This window comes from Sapajus apella, unplaced genomic scaffold (genome assembly GCF_009761245.1).
Source record: "Sapajus apella isolate SASKATOON/1434 unplaced genomic scaffold, GSC_monkey_1.0 scaffold140, whole genome shotgun sequence".
In the NCBI taxonomy this organism is placed as follows: Eukaryota; Metazoa; Chordata; class Mammalia; order Primates; family Cebidae; genus Sapajus; species Sapajus apella.
The window spans coordinates 531,068-552,198 of NW_022437080.1; the positions used below are offsets into that span (position 1 = coordinate 531,068).

Here is a 21,131-nt window from a genome sequence, read left to right on the forward strand (position 1 = left end):
TTTTCCCCAGTGGGTATAATTATTTGCACAGTTTGTCTGATAGTAGCCATTCCTGTATTATTAGAAACCGTTAAGATAAAATAAACATTTTGTTCATTGAGTGATTGACAGGGATATTTTTTACATTCTCTGATGTGAGAAAATTAGGTTTTGGTTGACCCTAATGGCCTCTGTTGAAGGGAAGCCTGTGCTTCTGTATCAACCACTTTGGACAGCAGTGTATGCTACTCACAGCCACATTGGTGGTTCCTGGTGGCTTCCCTTGAAACTGGTTAACTTAGATTGTCAGGAGCCCATCAGAGCTGAGGGAATGGGGAGGAGAGAGGAGCCAAGTCAGGTGGGCAGCAAGCTTTGGATGCTGTGGGCGAGGCAGAGCAAGTGTCACTGTGTGGCTGGGATACTTGGTTGTGTACTTGGGACATAATGAAGGGAAGCTAAAGCCACGTCCTTACAGAGCCCTATATCTTAGCGTTGCAGAGGTGTTTCCACTTTAGAGATCAAATTAGTGTCTATGTGTTTAAAGTAGATCCATTATGGACAGTATTTTTAAGTTCATTTTGGACAGGCCTTTAAGGAAAAAAAAAGGTGAGTAAATTGTTAAAGCAGAGGTGTGTGCGTGTGTTGGAAACTACACAGGTTTGAAGCCACAGGTCTTAGGGTTGTGTACGAATTCTGCTGCCACTTTCTGTCTGAGCTGGTAAAGCCTTTCCATGCTGCAGGATTTCTCTTATGTGAAATGAAGTCAAATAATACAGTAAACAAAGGAGTAAACGAAAATGTTTGTTGAACCCGAATCCAAAAAGTTTATATTGCATTTTCTTGATAGTAAAACAAAATAGTCCCGGCATTTCAGCCTCCTTTACCCCAACCTTCGCCCCTTCACCCACCCACAGTTTATCCTGAGTTTCACTGGCGTTCAAGCTCATGCCTAGGAATTTTACAGGGAATATTTGACAAAGGGAGAAAAGTAGCCTTCAGCAAATTTTTTTATCTGTCGTAAAGGATGTGTGCATTTGAATAGACAGTGTCAGGGTCAGTAGGAAAAGGAGGTAGCAGAAGAGGGAAAAACTTCAATTTCTGGGAAGTCTGCATGTTTCCAGCAGTATCTTAGGACTTAAGATCCCCTGAATATCAGGACCTCAAGCATGTGCTTCCGTATCAGCCACTTTGGACAACATTGCATGCTATTAATGCCCACATTGGTGGTCCCTGGTGGCTTCCTTCAAAACTGGTTTACTTAGATTGGTCAGGAGCCTATTGGAGCTGAAGGGGGTGGGGTAGAGAGGGGAAATGAGGCCAGATGGGCAGCAAGCTGTGGATGCCATGGTAAGGACTTTGCCACTCTGAAGCAGATCTCAGGCACAGGAATGATGTGATCTATTGTAGTTTACCAAGGACCACTCGGGGTATAGTGCAGTGGGAAGACCAGCTGGATCTTGGGTGGCAGGGGGCAGAGATGGAAGACTGGAGGTTGGTGGTGGACAGATGAAAACGGTTGGATTCTGGATAATAAAGTAAAAGTGGGGCTAGCAGATAGAGTTGATGATAAATATTGATGTGAACTGAGAGAAAGACAGGTGTCAAAGATAAGCAGAATTATCCTTGCCAAGATTTTTGTTAGGAGCCACTGAAAGAATGCAGTCGTCTGCTGCTGAAATCAGGACACCTGTGGCTGAGCAGGTTTGGGTGGGTGGTCAGGAGTTCTCCTTGGGGCATATTAACCTTGAGATGCATATCAGGCATTTCAGCAGAGGGGCCTAGGAGACACTTGGAGTGGCAGGAGGTAGGTATTTCTTCATTGCCTAGAGCTTTCTTTGACCACCCATAGGAGGTCTTTACAATGACTGCAGTGCAGAAATGTCCAAATACCCAAAAGTAAACAAGCCTGGCTGCGTCAGATAGAAGATACTGAAGTTGCAAGGCCACAGGGCTCTGAGCACAGAGTGTGGATACCTTTCACTGTGAAATCACATATTTCTATAGCAAGAACCAAGGCATTTGTGCCAGGACTGTGTGTGTGTGTGTGTGTGTGTGTGTGTGTGTGTGTTACGGAGTCTTGCTCTTTTGCCCAGGCTGGAGTGTAGTGGTACAATCTTGGCTCACTGCAACCTCCGCCTCCTGGGTTCCAGTGATTTCTGTGCCTCAGCCTGCTGTGTAGCTGGGATTACAGGCACACGCCACCATGCCCGGCTAGTTTTTGTATTTTTAGTAGAGATGGGGTTTCACCACGTTGGCCAGACTGGTCTCAAACTGCTGACTTCAGGTGATCCACTTGCCTCAGCCTCCCAAAGTGCTGGGATTTACAGACATGAGCCACCGCACCTGGCCGTGTGCTAGGACTTTCAGCAGTTGACTCTGTGGAGAGAAAGTCTACCAATATTTTCTTTACACGTACAAGATGAGAGATTTATGTAAAAACCACATCTTCAAGATCCAGGAAAAGCTATTCTGGTTCAAGACCCGTAATCACTATGAAAAGATTCACCTCGGCAGCTACCTGGGACTAATGACAACTGTAACATCTTCAGATGTCACATGCTGAGACAGAAGAACTTCCAGCTTCAAAGGAGGAATCACAGGACACACTGCAGTGTGGATAGAGGCATGGTTGTCAGGAGTAGACACAACCTAAGGTGCCCGGCTCTCACCAACCTGGCAATAGATACATTTGTATTTGTACTTAAAAGGTGTAATTATCTATTAGGCATTTCTTTAAAATAATATGCTGAAGAAAGGCTGCATAAATTTCAATCCAAACTGAAGAGAGGTGCAGGTCTACCAACAAAGTGGTCAGCTAGCGCGTGCGCTGGATCTTGAGACCAGCTAGCATAAAAGGCTATATGGTGTGCTGAAGGTCTGAGGATGCTCGGGCGGTTACTTCAATCTGAAACTGATATCGGCATGCCCAACCCCTGTAAGCTCAGACGTGAGAGTTTCTCCTGCATGAATGTCTGATGCATTTACCTCAAGTGGCTTGCACAGCACAGGGGGGAGATTGTACCATTTTAGAAGTCTAATTTATTTATTTATTTAGAAACAGAGTCCTGCTCTGTTGCCCAGGCTGGGGTGCAGCGGCATGAGCTTGGCTCACTGCAACCTCCACCTCCTGGGTTAAAGCAATTCTCCCACCTCAGCCTCTCAAGCAGCTGGGATTATAGGCACATGCCACCATACCCATCTAATTTTTGTGTTTTTAGTAAAGACGAGCTTTCAGCATGTTGGCCAGACTGATCTGGAACTCCTGAACTCAAGTCATCCGCTGGTCTCTGCCTCCCAAAGTGCTCGGATTACAGGTGTGAGCCACGGCACCCTGCCTAATTTGTTTAAAATAACTAGGTCAGCTATAATCTACCACGAAGAATGATGGCGTTTTATTTGGTATTTAAGTAATTTTGTGGCGAAAATTGTCAATCATAACATGATTTTATTTTATTGTAGAGCATCAGGGTGAAAATGACGAAAATTTACATTAAAGGAATATGTGACCTAATTTCATTATATTATATACAGTGTTGTATTAATTTGCCAAAATTCAAAATTTGGTAAATATATTACATTCCCTGGGTTTGTACTCCAAAGTCTATGACCTAAAATGTTGAGTTGCAGACCGGTTCTCTTCAGTGAAAAATGAAAATCCTTACCTGAATTTTGCAGCAATGTAAATTTAGAGGAATATCCTTGGCACTTCACACGTGCCTAACATAACACTACCATGTGTCAGAAATCATGCTTCACTTACAGCTAAAGCCTGACGCAGCCATGTTTTCTATAATTACTTTTTGAAGTAATCGTGACCACAAAGTCTGGTTTGTACATGAAGACCTGACCTTTGGCTAATTTCTCAGGTTAGAACAAGTCCTGCTGGGATTTTGATAGGAATTGCATTGAACCTATGCATCCATTTGGAGGCAACCGAAATCTTCCCCCTGTGGAGTCCTCCCATCCATGAACACAGAGTCTCTCTCCATAGTTAAATCCTCTTCTATTTCTTTAATGCCCTATTATTTTACTTATTATTATTATACTTTAAGTTCTGGGTTACATACACAGATCTTGCAGGACTGTTACATAGGTATACACATGCAAGTCTCAGATATCACATAATTTGATCTGTAAATAGCATAGTGTGTGCCTTAAAACATGAAGTCTCTCTCTTTATGCCACACTTTCTTCGCTGGTATTTTTAAAGCAGTGGTCTCCCTGAAGGAGAATGAAACAGATTTCTTGTAGGAGTCACTGCTTTTTTTGGGTAAAGGCTCCCCTTACCTTCAGTGAGATGACACCACAGCACCAAATAGCCAGGGGCCCTCGTGGGAGGGACGGTTGGGGCAGGAATGGGGTTCTCCTTGTTAAGGCAGAAGAGCTAGAGACCCAGGGGTAGGAGAGGTGTGGAGAGGGGTGGGCACTGAGAGAGGGGAGCACTTTTCCCCTGCCCTGGCTGCAGGTTACCTGCGGGACCTCAGCGTCTCTCACTGTGTGAGCTGCCGAGCCTGTATTGTGCAGCACACCTAATGTTCCCTGCCTAACAGGTAGGCTGGAATCATACACACAGCAGCAGGAGGGTCGTACATTCTCAGAAGAGGTTATTTTCCCCCCACCAGGAAGAGAACTGGGAGACAAGGGAGGCTGAGAGAAGTTCAGTTGCTCCCAGGAGGGCCCAGAGGCAGGTCTCCGCAGCGGAGGGCATTCCTGCTTGGGGCTGTAGATGGCTCAGAGTTTCTGCTGCCAAAGGGAGAAAGCTCTCCAAAGCTGAGGTTTTCAGTGAGCATTTTGTACAACCTAAAAGTTACAAATCTGGAGCTGAGATGACTAAACGTAGTGTTGGATCCTGAAACAGAAAAAGGACATTTGGGAGAACCTGAGGAAATCTAAACAAAACCTGGACATCAGTGACCATCAGTGGGTCCGTGTTGTTCCGTGCATGTGACAAATGTGCTATGCTAGCATGAGACCTTATGGTCGGGGCATCCCGTTGTGGGTGCCTGGGAACTCTGTGCTGAGTGACCATTTGTTCTGTAAGTCTAAAACTGTTCTTTAAAAGTCTATCAAAAATCAGCTTTTTTAAAAAAGCTAGGCCGGGTTTGGTGGCTCATGCCTGTAATCCCAGCGCTTTGGGAGGCCAAGGTAGGCAGATCACCTGAGAACAGGAGTTGAAGACCAGCTTGGCGAACATGGGGAAACCCCATCTCTACTAAAAATACAAAAATTAGCTGGGCATGGTGGTGCATGCCTGTAATCCCAGCTGCTTGGGAGGCTGATGCAAAGAGAATTGCGTGAATCTGGGAGGTGGAGGTTGCAGTGAGCCAAGACTGTGCCACTGCACTCCAGCCTGGGCAACAGAGCAAGACTCCATCTCAAAACAAACAAAAGCTGGAGAGGATTTAGACAGAGCAGAGGGCAAATGCCAATCCATGAGCCAAGGCACCGGGCCAAACAGGAGCAAGGGAGGAGAGACTAGTCATGAGCACCCGGGGTGGTGAAGCAGGCCCAGTATGGGGCACCCGCTCCATCCCTGGGGCGGTTCCCACCTTCCAGACCTGGCTGTCAGAGTGCAGCGCAGGGTGCCCCGCCTGGTTCCAGCTGAGAGGTTACCAGCGGGCAAGCAGACACTGCTCGCTGTCTCCTCCTCTGGCACCTTTCCAGCATTAACTGTTGGACTCACTGTCAACAGGAACCGTCCTGCAAAAGTCATGCAACATAAATAAACGCAGTCCAGTGCAGACAGCCCAGGGACCTGGCTGGCTTGCAAGATTTGGCTCCTGTGAGCTGTGTGATTTGAGGAAAGCAATGTTCTCTCTCTGGGCCGGTTTCCTCATCTGTAGAATGGACACATCATTTTGCCTTCCTTGTTCATGTCACAAGGATGAAGTGAGAGGCCCCTGTGGGGGCACGTCAGGAAGCATATCCCAGTCCCGCACCTTAGAGCCACGAGGGAGCCCGCACCTCCCGCCCTGCCTGGGCAGGGACCACACGCATGCCAGACCTGCCTGGGAGCCGCACCTCTGACCCTCCTTCCCGCTTCTCTCTCTACTCCAGCCACTCTGCAGATCTTCCATGACCTGGAGCAACCCCACCCTCTTGCTTCTGGGGCTGGATGCTGTCCTTCTTGCCTGGAGCACTCTTCACCCCCTTCGCTACCTTGCCACCTCCCAGTGTGTCCCTCCGGGATCTCCTGGGCCTGCTGGGGTCTCCTGTGCCTGTGGTTCCCCAGCATTACTACGCAACATCATTTGTTTAATTCCCGTATCTCCTGCCGAACTCTGATCACCCTTGTCACATTGCATCTTCAGAACCCCGCATGTGTATGTGGCACACACCCAGTGGGCCCTGGATCAGTACATTTGAGTGAATTCAGAAAGCAGTCAACCAAGGCACAGATACAGTAAACTGGAAGCCCCTGGCTGGTTGGTGCTGGATGAAAGCCAGGCTGCCTGCACCCTGCCCAGTGCCCCCCGTGCCCGGATACCTGTTTCTACTCCAAGACCATGTGCCAGGCTCTTTAGAGAAATTTCTCAAAGGGCCCCAAGGCCGTGTCAAAGACTACATTGCCTGCCTTTGCTGGTGCAGAGCTCAGTAAGCTAGTACTCACTTTGTTAATGGCTCTTGATGGACAGGAGTGGATCTCAAAATTCAGCATGCACTAGAGAGGTCATTCAGAGGGCTATGCAGACACAACCTGGGGGCCCCACCCCAGAGTTTCTGATTCAGTGAGTCTGGGGAGGGGTCTCAAGAATTTCCATCTCTACTGAAGAGGATGTGGAAAAATAGGAACACTTTTACACTGTTGGTGGGAGTGTAAATTAGTTCAACCATTGTGGAAGACAGTGTGGCAATTCCTCAAGGACTTAGAAATAGAAATTCCATTTGACCCAGCAATCTCATTACTGGGTATATATCCAAAGGATTATAAATTGTTCTACTATAAGGACACGTGCACACGAATGTTCATTGCAGCACTGTTTACAATAGCAAAGACCTGGAACCAACCCAAATGCCCATCGATGATAGACTGGACAGAGAAAACGTGGCACATATACACCATGGAATACTATGCATCCATAAAAATCGAAGAGTTCATCTCCTTTGTAGGGACATGGATGAACCTGGAAACCATCATTCTCAGCAAACTGACACAAGAACAGAAAATCCAGCACCGCATGTTCTCACTCATAGGGAGGTGTTGAACAATGAGAACATATGGACATAGGGAGGGGAGCACTACACACTGGGGTCTGTTGGGGGGAACTAGGGGAGGGACAGCGGGGGGTGGGGAGATGGGGAGGGATACCATGGGGAGAAATGTCAGATATAGGTGATGGGGAGGAAGACAGCAAACCACATTGCCGTGTATGTACCTATGCAACAACCTTGCATGTTCTTCACATGTACCCCAAAACCTAAAACGCAATAAAACATATATTCCAAAAAAAAAAAAGAATTTGCATCTGTAACAAGTTCCCTAATTGCTGCTGCTGGTCTGGGGACCACACTTTGAGAACCACTGACTTCCAGGGCAGTAGGTCAGCACAGGAAACATGCATACATACGGAGGACATTCCTCCGCCTCTCTCCCTGGGTGGGCAGAGCTACCTGCCTTCCCTTGTAAGGGGAAGCAGGGGATTGTTTGGCTGCTGTTCATCAGAGGCAAAGGTGCCCTCACTGAACATCTGTCTAGAATCTAGAGTTCTCAGCTGCTCTGCTGTCTAAACACTGTTGGAATTTCTGAATGGATCAGAGACCGCTGACTTGTCTTCCTATATAAACATTTAAAATCCAAAATAAAGACTGGCCTTTGTGTTGCCAGGCTGTGTTGTTTTTGTTCATTGATTCACCTGCACACACCATAGGGCACATGGTCTCATCCTACGAGTTAGCTGTGTGAGACCCTCAGCAGCCTTGCTTTCTACAAGAGTTTGAGCCCAGTCTGAGCAGACAAGTGACTGGCTCTGCCACTGGCTGTCTGCACAGAGCCTGGATCTCCTGGCTTCAGTCCTGGAGTCCTTCCCCCCCACCTTCACCTTCACCTTCACCTTCACTCCCTCTCTCACAAGCGCCTGCTCATCCCTTTGTTCATGCATTTGTGAAACCCTCAGGAAACACCTCCTCAGCCCCACACCCTGTGTTGGGAACTGGCATGTAAAATGATGAGTAAAAGTACTGGGAGACTCATGTTGAAACTTGCTTTTCTTTTCTCCCAGGCTGCAAATTTGCTAGATGAGCAATCATTTTGTGAACTGCTGAGACCCCAACTGGGACTAGTAAAAAGCCAAGAAAAGTAGTGACTCCCACAATAAATCTGTCTTATTCCCCTAGAGAGACCATTATTTTTAAAATACTCCAGAAAAGAAAGTGTAGCAGCAAGACAGAGAGGGACAGAGATGCCTTACCTTTTAAGACATATGCTATGCTATTTACAGATCAAATTACATGATGTCTGGTACTTGCTTTAAAATAATGGAGGATTGTAAGAAATCCAAGAGGATCTAAATATGGAGAGAGATCCTGTGTTCATGGATAGGAGGGCTCAAGAAAGTAAAGGTTTCAGTTGTCTCCAAGTTGATACATAGGTTTAATGCAATTCCTATCAAAATCCCAGCAGGATTTTTTCTAGCTATAGACAAGATTATTCTAAAATTTACATGGAAAGGCAAAGAAACAAGAATAGCTAAAACATTTCTGAAAAAGAGGAGCTAAGTAAGAGAAACCACTCTACCAAACTTCAAGAATTATTGTATACCCACAGAAAACAAGACCATTTGCTATGAGAGGAGGATGAACACATTGATTGATGGGACAGAATAGAGAATCCAGAAATAGTGCCAAACCAGGACAGCCAACTAGCTGTTCAAACAATCTTGGTATAACCCACAAGCCATTGTTATTTCTGTATTTTGTTATTTGTAGTTTTTATGATGACCATACTAAGGACGAAGTGGCATACTGCTGTGATTTTTATTCGCATTTCCTTAATAATTAGTGATGTCTTATGTCCTCATTTATATGCTGTTGACCATTTGTATATCTCCTTCGGAGAAATGTCTATTCAAGATTTTTGCTGTTTTGAGTTGGGCTGTTTTTTCAGTTTTTTGTTTGTTTTGTTTTTCGAGTTGTAGGAGTTTTTCAAAAATATATTCTGGATGTTATCCCCTTATCAGATATATGATTTGCAGATATTTTCTCCCATTCCATGGGTGGTCTTTTCTCTCTTGATACTGCCCTTTAATGCACAAAAGATTTAAACTTTGATAAGTTCAATATATCTCTTTTTTTCCTTTGTTGCCTGTGTTTTTGGTCTTATATCCAAGAAATTATTTCCAGATTAACTGCTGTAAAGCTTTCCCCTGTTTTCTTCTAAGAGTCTTATAGTTTTAACTCTTATATTTAGGCCTTCATCCATTTTGAGTTAATTTTTATATGTGTTAGGTAAGGTTCTAACTTCATGATTTTGCATTTGGGTATCCAGCTTCCCAACACCATTCACTGTAAAGACTGTTTTTCCCCCACAGTCTTAGCACCTTTGTCAAAAATCAATTAACCACATATGGGAGAGTTTATTTCTGGATCCTCTATTCAGTTCCATTGATCTGTATATCTATCCTTATGCCATTTCCACATTATTTGATTATTGTGACTTTGCAGTAAGTTTTAAAATCAGGAAATGTGGGTCCTCCAATTTTGTTTTTTACAAAATAATTTTGGCTAGTCAGGATCCCCATATGAATTTTAATGATGAATTTTTCTATGTATGTAAAAATTGCCATTGAGGCCAGGCACGGCTGGTAATCCCAGCACTTTGGGAGGCCGAGGAGGATGGATCACCTAAGGTCAGGAGTTCGAGACCAGCCTGACCAACATGGAGAAACCCTGTCTCTACGAAAAATACAAAATTAGCTGGGCATTGTGACAGGCACCTGTAATCCCACCTACTCAGGAGGCTGAGGCAAGAGAATCGCTTGAACCCAGAAGGTGTAGGTTGCAGTGAGCCAAGATCATGTCATTGCACTCCAGCCTGGGCAATAAGAGCGAAATTCTGTCTCAAAAAACAAAATGCCATTGGATTTTGATAGGAATGTATTGAATATGTAGATTGTGTTAGGTGGTATTATCATCTTAAAAATATTATGACTTTCAATTTGTGAACATGGGATGTATTTTTTTTTTTTAGATTTTCTTTCATTTTTTTCATCAATGTTTTGTAGCTTTTAGTCTACATATCTTTGGCCTCCTGGGTTGTTTATTCCTAAGTATTTTATTCTTTTTAGTGCAACTGTAATAACATTTTTAAAAGTTTCCTTTTCAGATTACTCATTGCAAATACACAGAAATAAAACTAATTTTTGTGTGTTAATTTATATTTGGTAGTTTGACTGAATTTTATTAGCTTTAACAATTTTATTATGGATTCTTTAAGGTTTTCTACATATAAGATGATGTCATCTGCAAACAGAGATCATTTTATTTTTCCTTTTCAATGTGGATGTCCTTTATTTCTTTTTCTTTTTTTTTCTTTGAGACGGAGTCTTGCTCTGTCACCAGGCTGGAGCGTAGTGGCACAATCTCAGCTCACTGCAACCTCCATCTCCTGGGTTCAAGTGATTCTTCTGCCTCAGCCTCCCGAGTAGCTGGGACAGGTGCGTGCCACCACGCCTGGCTTATTTTTTTGTATTTTTAGTAGATATGGGGTTTCACCGTGTTGGCCAGGATGGTCTCAATCTCTTGACCTCGTGATCCACCAGCTTTGGCCTCCCAAAGTGCTGGGATTACAGGTGTGAACCACTGTGCCCGGCTTATTTCTTTTTCTTAACTGTTTGCTCTCACCAGGACTTACAGTACTATGTTGAATAGAAGTGGAGAAAACAGGCACCCCGTCTTCTTCTTCATCTTAAGGATATAACTTTCACTCTTCTATCATTGAGTATGATGTTAGCTGTGAGATTTTCATATGTGGCCTTTATCACATTAAGGACTTTTCCTTCTATTTCTAGTTTATTAAATTTTTTAATCATAAAAACTTTGTCAATGCTTTTTCTGCATAGATTGAGATAATCGTGTAGTTTTCCTTTATTCTGTTAATTTAGTGTATTATGTTGATTTGTTCTCTTATGTTGAACCATCCTTGCATTCCAAAAATCAATTCCATTTGGTCCTCATACGTTATCCTTTCAATATGCAATTGAATTCCATTTGCTAGTATTTTGTTGAGGAATTTTGCATCTATATTCATAAGGGATATTAGTCTGTAGTTTTATTGTAGTTTCTTTGTCTGGGTTTATTACCAAAGCAATACTGACGTTATAGAATGAGTTGGGAAGTATTCCTTTCTCTTCAATTTTTTTGGAAGAATTGAGAATAATTGGTGTTGATTATACTTAAAATATTTGGTAGAATTCACTACCAGATGGTAGAAGCCATCTGGTCCTGGGCTTTTCTTTATTTGAAGGTTTTTTTTATTACTCTTCAATTTTGCTACTAATTATAGATCTATTCTGATTTCCTATTTCATCTTGAATCTGTTTTGGTAGATTGTGTGTTTCTAGAAATTTTCCATTTTATCTAGTTTTATTTAATTTGTTAGTGTACAACAGTTCATCGTATTCTTTTATAATCATTTTTATTTATGCAAAAGAGGTGGTAGTGTTCTTACTTTGCTCATCAAAACTTTTGACTTTTTAAAAAGTTAACAAAAGCAATTCAGTGGAGAAAAGATATTCTTTTCACAAATGATGCCAGAAATAAGACCAGTAGACTATCCATAGGTGATGAAAATGAACTTGACCTAAGCCTCACACATTATACAAAAAAAAAAAAAAATGCACACACACACACAAACTGAATGATAGATTTCCATGTAAAACTTTTAGAAGAAAATGTTAAGAGAAAATCTTTGAGAACCAGGATTTGGCGAAGAGTTCTTAAACATGACACCAAAAGCATGACTCATAAAAGGAAAAGTTAAGAAATTGAACATTGTAACAATTTCAAACCTTTGCACTATGAAACCCTTGTTAAGGCAATGAAAAGATAAGCTATAGATGGAGAGAAAATACTCGCAAACCTCATATCTGACAACTCATATCTAGAATATATAAAGAACTCCCAGAGCCAGATGTGTTGGCACGAGCCTGTGATCGCAGCTACTTTGGAACTGAGGTGGAAGGATCACTCCCAGGAGGTGAAGGGTCACTGCCCAGGAGCTCAGGACCAGCCTGGGCAATGTGGTGAGATCCTGTCTCAAAAAAAAAAAAAAAACTTTCAAAGTTCAACATTACAACACCAATTAGAAAAGAGGCAAAAGTGGGCAAGGCGTGGTGGTTTACACCTGGCAATCTCAGCACTTTGGCAGGCTGAGGCAGGAGGATCACTTGAAGCCAGGAGCTCAAGACTAGCCTAGGCAACATAGTGAGACACTGTCTCTATGAAAATTTCTTCAGAAAATTAGCTGAGTGTGGTGGTGTACAACTGTAGTGCCCGCTACTCAGGAGGTTGAGGTGAGAGGATCCCTTGAGCCCAGGAGTTTGAGGCTGCAGTGAGCCAGGATCATGCCACTGCACTCCAGTCTAGGCAACAAAGCAAGACCCCACCTCTTAAAAAAAATAGGCAAAAGACAAAGTGATATTTCACCAAAGAGGATATATGGCAAGTAAGCACATGAAAAGATATTCAACATCATCAGCCTTTCAGGAAATGAAAATTGACACCATGATGAGATCTCACTACACACCTATTAGAATGCCTAAAATATAAAATAGTGACAATACCAAATGCTGAAGATTCTAGTTTCTCTGCTGAAGATTCTAGTTTCTCTGCTGAAGATTCAGAGAAACTAGAACTCTTAGACATTGAGAGTAATAGGAACGTAAAATGGCACAGCCACTCTGGAAAACAGTTTGGCAGTTTCTTCAAAACTAAATCATCTGTTACCATCTGACCCACTAATTGCACTCCTGGGCATTTATATCAGAGAAATAAAAACTTATGTTCACACAAACCCCTGCTCATGAATGATCATAGCAGCCGTATTCATAATAGACAATAGTTGGAAACAACCCACATATCCTTAAACAGGTGAATAGTTAAACCAACAGGGGCATGGAATGCCGTGGAATATGACTCAACAGTGAAAAGGACTGAAGTGTTAATACACATAGCAGCTGGGATAGAGTGCAGGGCATTTGGTTGAGTGAAAAGGCCAATGTCAAAAGCCTGCATTCAGGTTGCTTGTGGCTGTGCAGACGTGCATTGGTGATACAGTGCCGTACACCTATGCACACACATTGCACAAATGTCAGGTTCTTGGCTGTGAGATCACACTGGACTTGTGAAAGCTAGACTATGGATGGAAACTGGGTGGAGAGTGCACAGTGCCCTCTGTACTATAGTGATGTGCCCTGTGACTCTACCACCATTTCAAAATAAAACCTGTTTTAAGGCCCTAGGGGAAAAGGTATGGCAATTTGACAACTTTGGATGGATTGCAGTTTGTTTTAGATGTATATTATGGTATGTTTTTTAAAGAAAGAAAGATGGGATCCTTGTTTCAGAAACTTAGGCTGTGGTGTTCACCGATGAAATTATATTGTCTTGGATTTTCCCTAAAAACCGTCCAGTGGGGAGGGGAATTAGATGAAACAAAAGAGGCCACATGTTGAGACTGCTGAAGCTGGACAATGAATATACAAGATTCCTTATGCTATTTTCTTTCCTTTTTTGCACTTTTGAAACTTTCCATAATAAAAGTTTTTAAACACAAATGAAATAAAGATCATGAGTGTTCCTAGGGACTTGTGGCTGTGTACAAGGTTAGGAGCAGGCACTTAGCTCCTTCTCACAAGCTGGGCTTAGGCCACTGCCCACAAGTGGGAGACAGAGTGTATTAGTCCATTCTCACAGTGCTATAAAAAACACCTGAGACTAGGCAATTTATGAAGAAAAGAGGTTTAATTGGCTCACAGTTCCACAGGCATCACAGGAAGCAACACGTGGAAGCCTCAGGAAACTTACAGTCATGGCGAAAGGGGAAGGGGAAGAAAGCACCTTCTCCACATGACAGCAGGAGAGAGCGTGAGCGAAGACAGAAGTGCCACACAGTTTTAAACAATCAGATCTCATGAGAACTCATTCACTATCATGAGAATAGCAGGGGGGGATATCTGCCCCCATGATCCAATCACCTCCCGCCACCTTTAATTCAACATGAGATTTGGGTAAGGCATGGCTCCTGCCTTCAAGGAGCTCAGTGTCTAGTTGTGGGGAATCAGGCCAACATGCGTACAGGATGTGTTTCCTGCTGTGAGAGTTGTCTGTTCACGCTTTCTGAGGGTAAGACAGAGGCATGGATGGGTCTCACACAGAGGAGGAATGCTTGAAATGAGTCTTCAAAGTTCATATTTTCACTTTTGTTGGGCCCATGTGGATAATCCAAGATAATCTTCCCATTTTGAGGTCAGCTGGTTAGCAGCCCTGGTTCCATCTGCAACCTTAATTCCCCTTTAATTCCTCACGTAACATAACATATTCACAGGCTCTGGCGATGCCATCTTTTCATCTTTTGGAGACCATTATTCTGCCTCTTGCAAAAAGAGAGTCCAGATGCAGACCCAGCTATATAGAAACTCAACTCAAGGACAGAGAAGACATTGTAGGTCCATGGAAAGGACTTCCCATTTCATGAATGGTCCTGAGACCACTGATTATCCTTAGAGAAGAAAGAAATTGGATTCCAACCTCACTCCATACACAAAAATCATTTCCAGGTGGATTAACAGCATACATGTCAAAAGAAAAGCTATAAAACATTAAAGGATAACAGAGAAGACTTTATGACTCTGAGGCTGGAAAGAATTTCCTAGACACAGAAAACATACACCAAATAGGACTAGATTGACAGATTTGTCTATATTAAAATTAAGGACTTCTGTTCATCAAAACGCACCTTAAAAATAATAACAAGCCACAGCTGGGCATGGTGGCTCACGCCTGTGATCCCAGCACTTTGGGGGGCTGAGGTGGGTGGATCATAAGATCAGGAGTTCAAGACCAGCCTGACCAACATGGTCAAACCTGTCTCTACTAAAGATACAAAAAATTAGCCAGGCATGGTGGCATGCACCTGTAATCCCAGCTACTCAGGTGGCTGAAGCAGGAGAATCACTTGAACCCGGGAGGCAGAGGTCGCAGTGAGCCAAGATCGTGCCATTGCACTCCAGCCTGGTTATTATTATATAATATTATATGATAATAATAATAACAAGCCACAAACTGGGAGGAGATAGTTGTGGCACATCTGAGTGACAGAGGTATCTGTGAAAGACTTGTACAAAATGTGAAAGATCATACAACACAAGACTGTATGGCAGTGAAAATGAAATGATCACAGCTACACACGCAGTTGAGTAAAGAAAACCAGCCAGAGAAGCATGGATTTGCTGGCTCCCTTTAGACAAGGTCAAAACCTGGTGTAACTGACAGAACTAAATGCTAAGACAAAGGCATGGGAATGACTCATTAAAAGTTCTAACTCTTGTATATCTCTACAGGAGGGGGATGGAAATGGGACTAAAGCGGGGTATACAGGATGTGGAAGGTAAAGTTTCTGGTGTTTTTCTTAAGCAGAGTGATGAGTACCAGGACTGTTGATTATATTAAATTTCAAACCATATTTGTATGTATGTAACTGTATATTTTCTTTGAATACACACATATATATTGCATAACAAAATGTTAACATTTTTCCTAAGGGCCTAATACCATAGCCCACACACTGGAAAATGATTTGTTATTGAATACAACCTAAGGGGCTCTTGAGCTGTGTGATGGTGAATACTTGTGTTTCCTTGTAAGCCGAGTTGCTGTAGACGGGGATGATGCATTCTTTCACCCAGGCCACATGTTTGCAGCAAGGATGGTTTGAGAACCTAGCCCTGCAACCTGCACCCTCCCCCTGCAGAAGGAGCATTTGTCCTGAACCCATTGCCTTTGCCCAGCCGCTGTCTCTCCTTCCAGCCATGCCTGATGGAGCTCTGGACACAGCTGTCCGCGCTGATGAAGTGGGGAGCGAGGAGGACCTGTATGATGACCTGCACGGCTCCAGCCACCACTACAGCCACTCTGGAGGGGGTGGTGAGCAGCTGGCTATCAATGAGGTAGGGTCAGGGCTGCGTGGGCAGAGGGAGGGACAGGCTGGGCAGATGTGGCCCCGACTGTCAGGGGACTCCAGCACGCTCATGTGGGCCAGATGCCCGCAGTCCATGTTCCATGCAGATGCTGGTGGTGCTGGCCGCATTCAGCAGTTTCAGTCTGTGGTCCTCATTTTGGGATTTGGTGTCAACAGCAGGGTCTGTCCAACACAGGACTCCCTGTGCCCTGCTGGGGCCCACAGAGCAGATGCAATGTGGGCATGCTGGTCTGCCTCATGGGGTTGTCCTAGTGAGCAGCTACCAAGCGCCATCTCAGGGGAGGAGCTCTACTTAGTAGAAGGGAGGCCAGGGCTTCTCGAGTTACTTCAGCCCTTGACCCTCCAACCAGCCATCTGGGCAGGCTGGGGACAAGGTGAGGGAAAAGTATTTTATCTCCCGTTGACACCAGGAATTCAGAAGTATTGCTGTTGCCATGACAGCTGTGTGCGAGGTGCTGTGTTTTTTGCTCTTCCTACTGAAGCAGAAGAAATCCGTGAGAGTCCTCATCCAGGCAAAACGGGTTCCCATCCGAGTTCTCCCTTCCCATTCCCCATGAGAGAGGAATCGTGATGCTTTGACGCCCCTCTCTTTCTCACTCACCCCCCTACTTTCCCAGCCTCTTTTACTTAACTAGAGGGGGTTGTTGAACGTCATGGAAGTGTAACCAGATGACCAGCACAAGCACGTGCCCATAGCAAACGCCATGTTCTCCAGCTAGAAGGTACTGGTGTGTTTCTGCTTCATTAAAACCGGACTCTGACAACCCGGGATCTTAGAGCACTCAGGTTTTTCCTTAAGAAGGGATCGGTTTTGGAAGAGTTAGGCTTTTCTGTGAATGAATGAGCTGGGAGGCTTCTCAGAAGCCAGTGAGGAGGGTGGCGCCCTCATTACCCACTGGACAGAGGAGTGGAGTCAAAGGCCCATGAACTCCACCTAGAGGCCCAGCTCTAGATGACGATTTAAAACAGTCTTTAAGGCTGGGTGCAGTGGCTCACATCTGCAATCCCAGCACTTTGGAAGGCTAGGGTGGGTGGATCACCTGAGGTCAGGAGTTTGAGACCAGCCTGGCCAACATGGTGAAACCCCATCTCTACTAAAAATATAAAGATTAGCGTGGTGGTGGGCGCCTGTAATCCCAGCTACTTGGGAGGCTGAGGCAGGAGAATCGCTTGAACCCGGGAGGAGGAGGTTGCAGTGAGCCAAGGTCATGCCACTGCACTCCAGCCTGGGTGACAGAATGGCATTCATCTCAAAAATAAATAAACAAAAGGATCATTAAATAATGCACTAGTCAAAATCCATGATGCATAAAGAATAAACATGCAAATAAGCTTTTGCAACAACAACATAAAAAACCTTTCTCTTTAAGTGCCTCTCATAAGCTATTTGGGATAGAAGGTATTCTGAAGTCATGTCACCTGAAGCAGAATTGAATTCATGGGTAATAGTTGTGGTTGTTTTTAGAAGACCAAGGCTGTCTCCTCCACCTTGGGGCTCAGTCCCAGCAAGAGGACCCCAAGGGAGCCTGTCGGATGTGGGGCCTGGAGCACTGGGCAATGACCATTTGAGTTGGTTCACGTGGCTGTGACACCGGATGGCATGAGGCCGTGCAGGGCTGATGGCAACTGACTGAACACACCCAGCACAGGTGGGCGCCCAGTTCGTCTCCAAGCACGAGGATGATCATTGCAACCAAAGCCCTCAGGGACTCTGGAGAGGCGGAGGCTCTATGACTGGCTTATGGCTGCATTGACCTTGAGTCTGCGTTTCATAGTTGTGTGTCTCCTACCTGAGAGTGAAATTATGGACTGTCACATCTTGCTGCTGGTGAGGAGGTATCTTTTTGGACTCTGAGTTTCTTAACAGGTTGTTCATTCTAAGATGCTTTGGCCGAGGAAGACCAAGAGCCAGGAATTCTCTGGAAAAAACGAAACGCGCCTCTGTCATCTTCATGAGGGAAGGCAGGCAATGTAGATCTGGATGTGTGAGCACCTGTCTGGGCCGCCTCGAGGGTCTGACTCCTGCTGTGTGAGCGCCTGTCTGGGCTGCCTCAAGGGTCTGACTCCTGTTTGGTTCAGAGGTCTCTCCTGGCATTGGAGGTTACTGAGCACACGGGGTGTTGCTGGTATGCCTTAAGTTCAGGGAGCGTGTCCCCAGGGAGAAGGACACGCACATCACAGAAGAGAGCAGGAAGTCAGGCAGAGGGAGCCCATCTCCAGTGATGCCGCAAGCTGGCGCTGGGGAGACTGGCTGCTGTCCCAGACGGCACCCACCTGCCTCATGAAGGCCACCAGTGCTTCGAGATCCTGATGTAGAAGGCCATCCTGAGAGAGGCAGTAAGAAGGGCAGACCCGGGCTTAAAGGCCTCGCTGGGTCCAGCACCGCGCGGCGGCAAGGCGGTCTCTGTGTTTTGTGGGCGGAGGTGGCACCAGAGCCCTCGCTGTGCCCAGCTTGCACTGCAGACTCAGGAAAGGTGGTGCCTGCCTGTTAGGAGCCGGCAGAAGCATTAAATGGACTCACTTATCGGAAACGGAAAAGATAAGAGGTAATTGTCCCGCTAGTTCTGGGCCTTCAGGGCAGCACTGCCAGGGGCTCAGCCAGGAGCTTTGCTGGGGGTCAGTGTGACTTTCATACCTGAAATGAGCAAAGCAGCAGGTGTCACAGAAAAGCCCTCACTCAATAATATTTGGCTTGCCCTAAAATCACATATTCATTTCTATTTTCTAAGAACATGTGTGGGTGAATTGTGACCCTTTCTTATCTTTTGGGACTCAGCTCCTTGACAAGTTGTTCATTCTCAGATGCTCTAGCCAAGGAATATCTAAGCTGTTTGACATCAGCACGAACAAGAAAGGGTCACGATTTAGCCAGATGCCTTCTTTGAAAGTGGAAACCACCTTACAGTTTGCCAAGTAGAACAAATGCAAACCCTCTGGCCTAGAGAGCGGCCGACTTAGGGGAGAGCAGCCAGGCAGTTTGCATTCCAGGTACATGACGAGTGAGTTTTATTCCTGGACACAGATGTGTGTGCCCGTGCTGTACATAAAGGGTGTGGGTGTGTTGCATATATGCAACACGTGTGTACTGAGTACTTGTGTCAGGGAGGGAGCAGGCCCTAGGATGCAGCCCTGCAGAGCCATGGTCCTGCCTGCAGAGGGCTGCCTGCAGGCTCTGTCCCTGTGCCCCCTGCATTTTTCCATACCGCCCTGCGGAACGTGCAAAGAGGCGCAATGTCTCGTTCCTTCTGCATTCTTTGTGTTACCCGTGCTCTGCCCTGCGTGAGTGTCCAGTCCCTGCCAGACAAATTAAGGAATGCAGATGCTGTCTTCAGTGCCCAGGAGTGTCCTCTCTTCTTCCAGCACTGCCCCTCTAGGGCCCACCTCCAAAGCCATAGCCCAGGCCTGGGCCTGTCTGCCCAGTTCCTCGCCCTCCCCACTTGGCCCTCTTGGGCTGCGCTGTCCCCCTGCAGTCAGGCCCAAGGCCACCCTAAGCCCCCTGGACTTTTTCTGAAGCTAAAGCCAGAAGCGCCTGTTGGTGAGAGTGACCACTCAGCCCCGCCCCACCCTGTGGGCGGTGCTGCCAGTGCAAGCCATAATGTAACCAAGGGAGAGGATGGCCTGGCTGCTGCTGGGGAGGTCTGGGGTCTCCCACTGCCCATTGGCACCTGTGGACGGCAGCCTGTCCCCGGCTCGTGTCTTGCAGCATTCTGTGAGCTGCCCCTGCCCTGTCTCATGGAGCGCCCCAGCCCAGCTTGTTCTCCAGCCTAGTGAGGATGAGCACCAGGTGTCTGGGGCACTGACAGGCATCAGGCTCCTCCCTGGGGCTGAGGAGGGGAAACAAGAGCCAGGTGGGACTGGGAACAGATGCCCTGCAGGACGTGAGGTCACAGCCAGAGCTTCCCCTCCCCCTTAACTCTGTCCAGCTACCCTTGCCCCGCTGGCATTCTCCGTGAGATACCCCGAGGATGCTACAGGACGTGAGGCCAGCTGTTGGCCACCCCTCAGCGTTCGTGTGACTCGCTCCAGGAGTCTGTCTTCCCTGAGTTCCCGTGAGGCTGGACATCCCTCCCCAGACCTGATCTGGCTCTTGTTCCCACTCCTCAGCCCTGGGGAGGAGCCTGATGCCTGGCAGTGCCCCAGACACCTGGTATTCCTCCTTACTAGGCTGGACAACAAGCTGGGCTTAGGGGCTCCAAGAGACAGGGCAGGAGCAGCTCACAGTCCCTTGGCACCACTATTGCCACTTCCGCGCAGGGCTGCCAGGTCACCTGGTGGCCAGCTCCCCGTGGGTTTCCTCTTCCCTTTGTCCTCCCAAGGCCACAGCACTGGGGGGGCTCAGCCATCATCTGCCCCAGACAACTCTGTCTCCCTTCTGCTCCTACATCAGTCCTGTCACCAGCCTAGCTGCCTACTCCCCTCCCTGGTGGAAGCCATCTGTCCAACCCCTCAAGGGCCTAGGCGTTTGCCTTCAAGGTTTCTTTTCTTTTTTCTTTTTTTGAGACAGGGTCTCACTCTATCACCCAGGCTGGATAGAGTGCAGAGGCGCAATCTCGGCTCATTGCAGCCTCCACCTCCCAGGCTCAAGTGATCCTCGCACCTCAGCTTTCCTCGTAGCTGGGACTAAGGCACCCGCCACCACTCCTGGCTAATGTTTGTATCTTTTGTAGAGATGGGGTTTCGTAGTGAAACCCAGGCTAGTCTCAAACTCCCGAGCTCAGGCGATCTGCCTGCCTTGGCCTCACAAGGTGCTGGGATTACAGGTGTGAGCCACCACACCCTGTCTGCCTTCAAGCTTTTCTCTTACGTTTTCGGTCATGAACTCACATTGGAAAGCTGTTAGCACTGCCGTTCCTGCCATAAAGCCAGCTCTCTGGAATATACAGGCTGGGGACCCCTGGGCAGGGAGAAACACCCCGCTTAGTCCTCAGCCAGAGGTGCTTCAGCCACCTTCAGCCCT

At 46.1% G+C, this 21,131-nt stretch overlaps 1 protein-coding gene across 3 annotated transcripts in view; it reads left to right on the top strand.

Moving 5' to 3' along the window:
- Positions 1–21,131, top strand: part of ARHGEF4 (Rho guanine nucleotide exchange factor 4) — a 207,971-nt gene that overhangs the window by 173,316 nt on the left and 13,524 nt on the right. For 2 of the 3 annotated variants that reach the window (XM_032263938.1, XM_032263939.1), the window contains one exon: positions 16,003–16,142. The exons of the other annotated variant lie outside the window; for it this stretch is intronic. In XM_032263938.1, the coding sequence (XP_032119829.1) occupies positions 16,003–16,142 (140 nt within the window). The remainder of the gene's footprint in view (positions 1–16,002; positions 16,143–21,131) is intronic. 3 annotated transcript variants of the gene reach the window in all.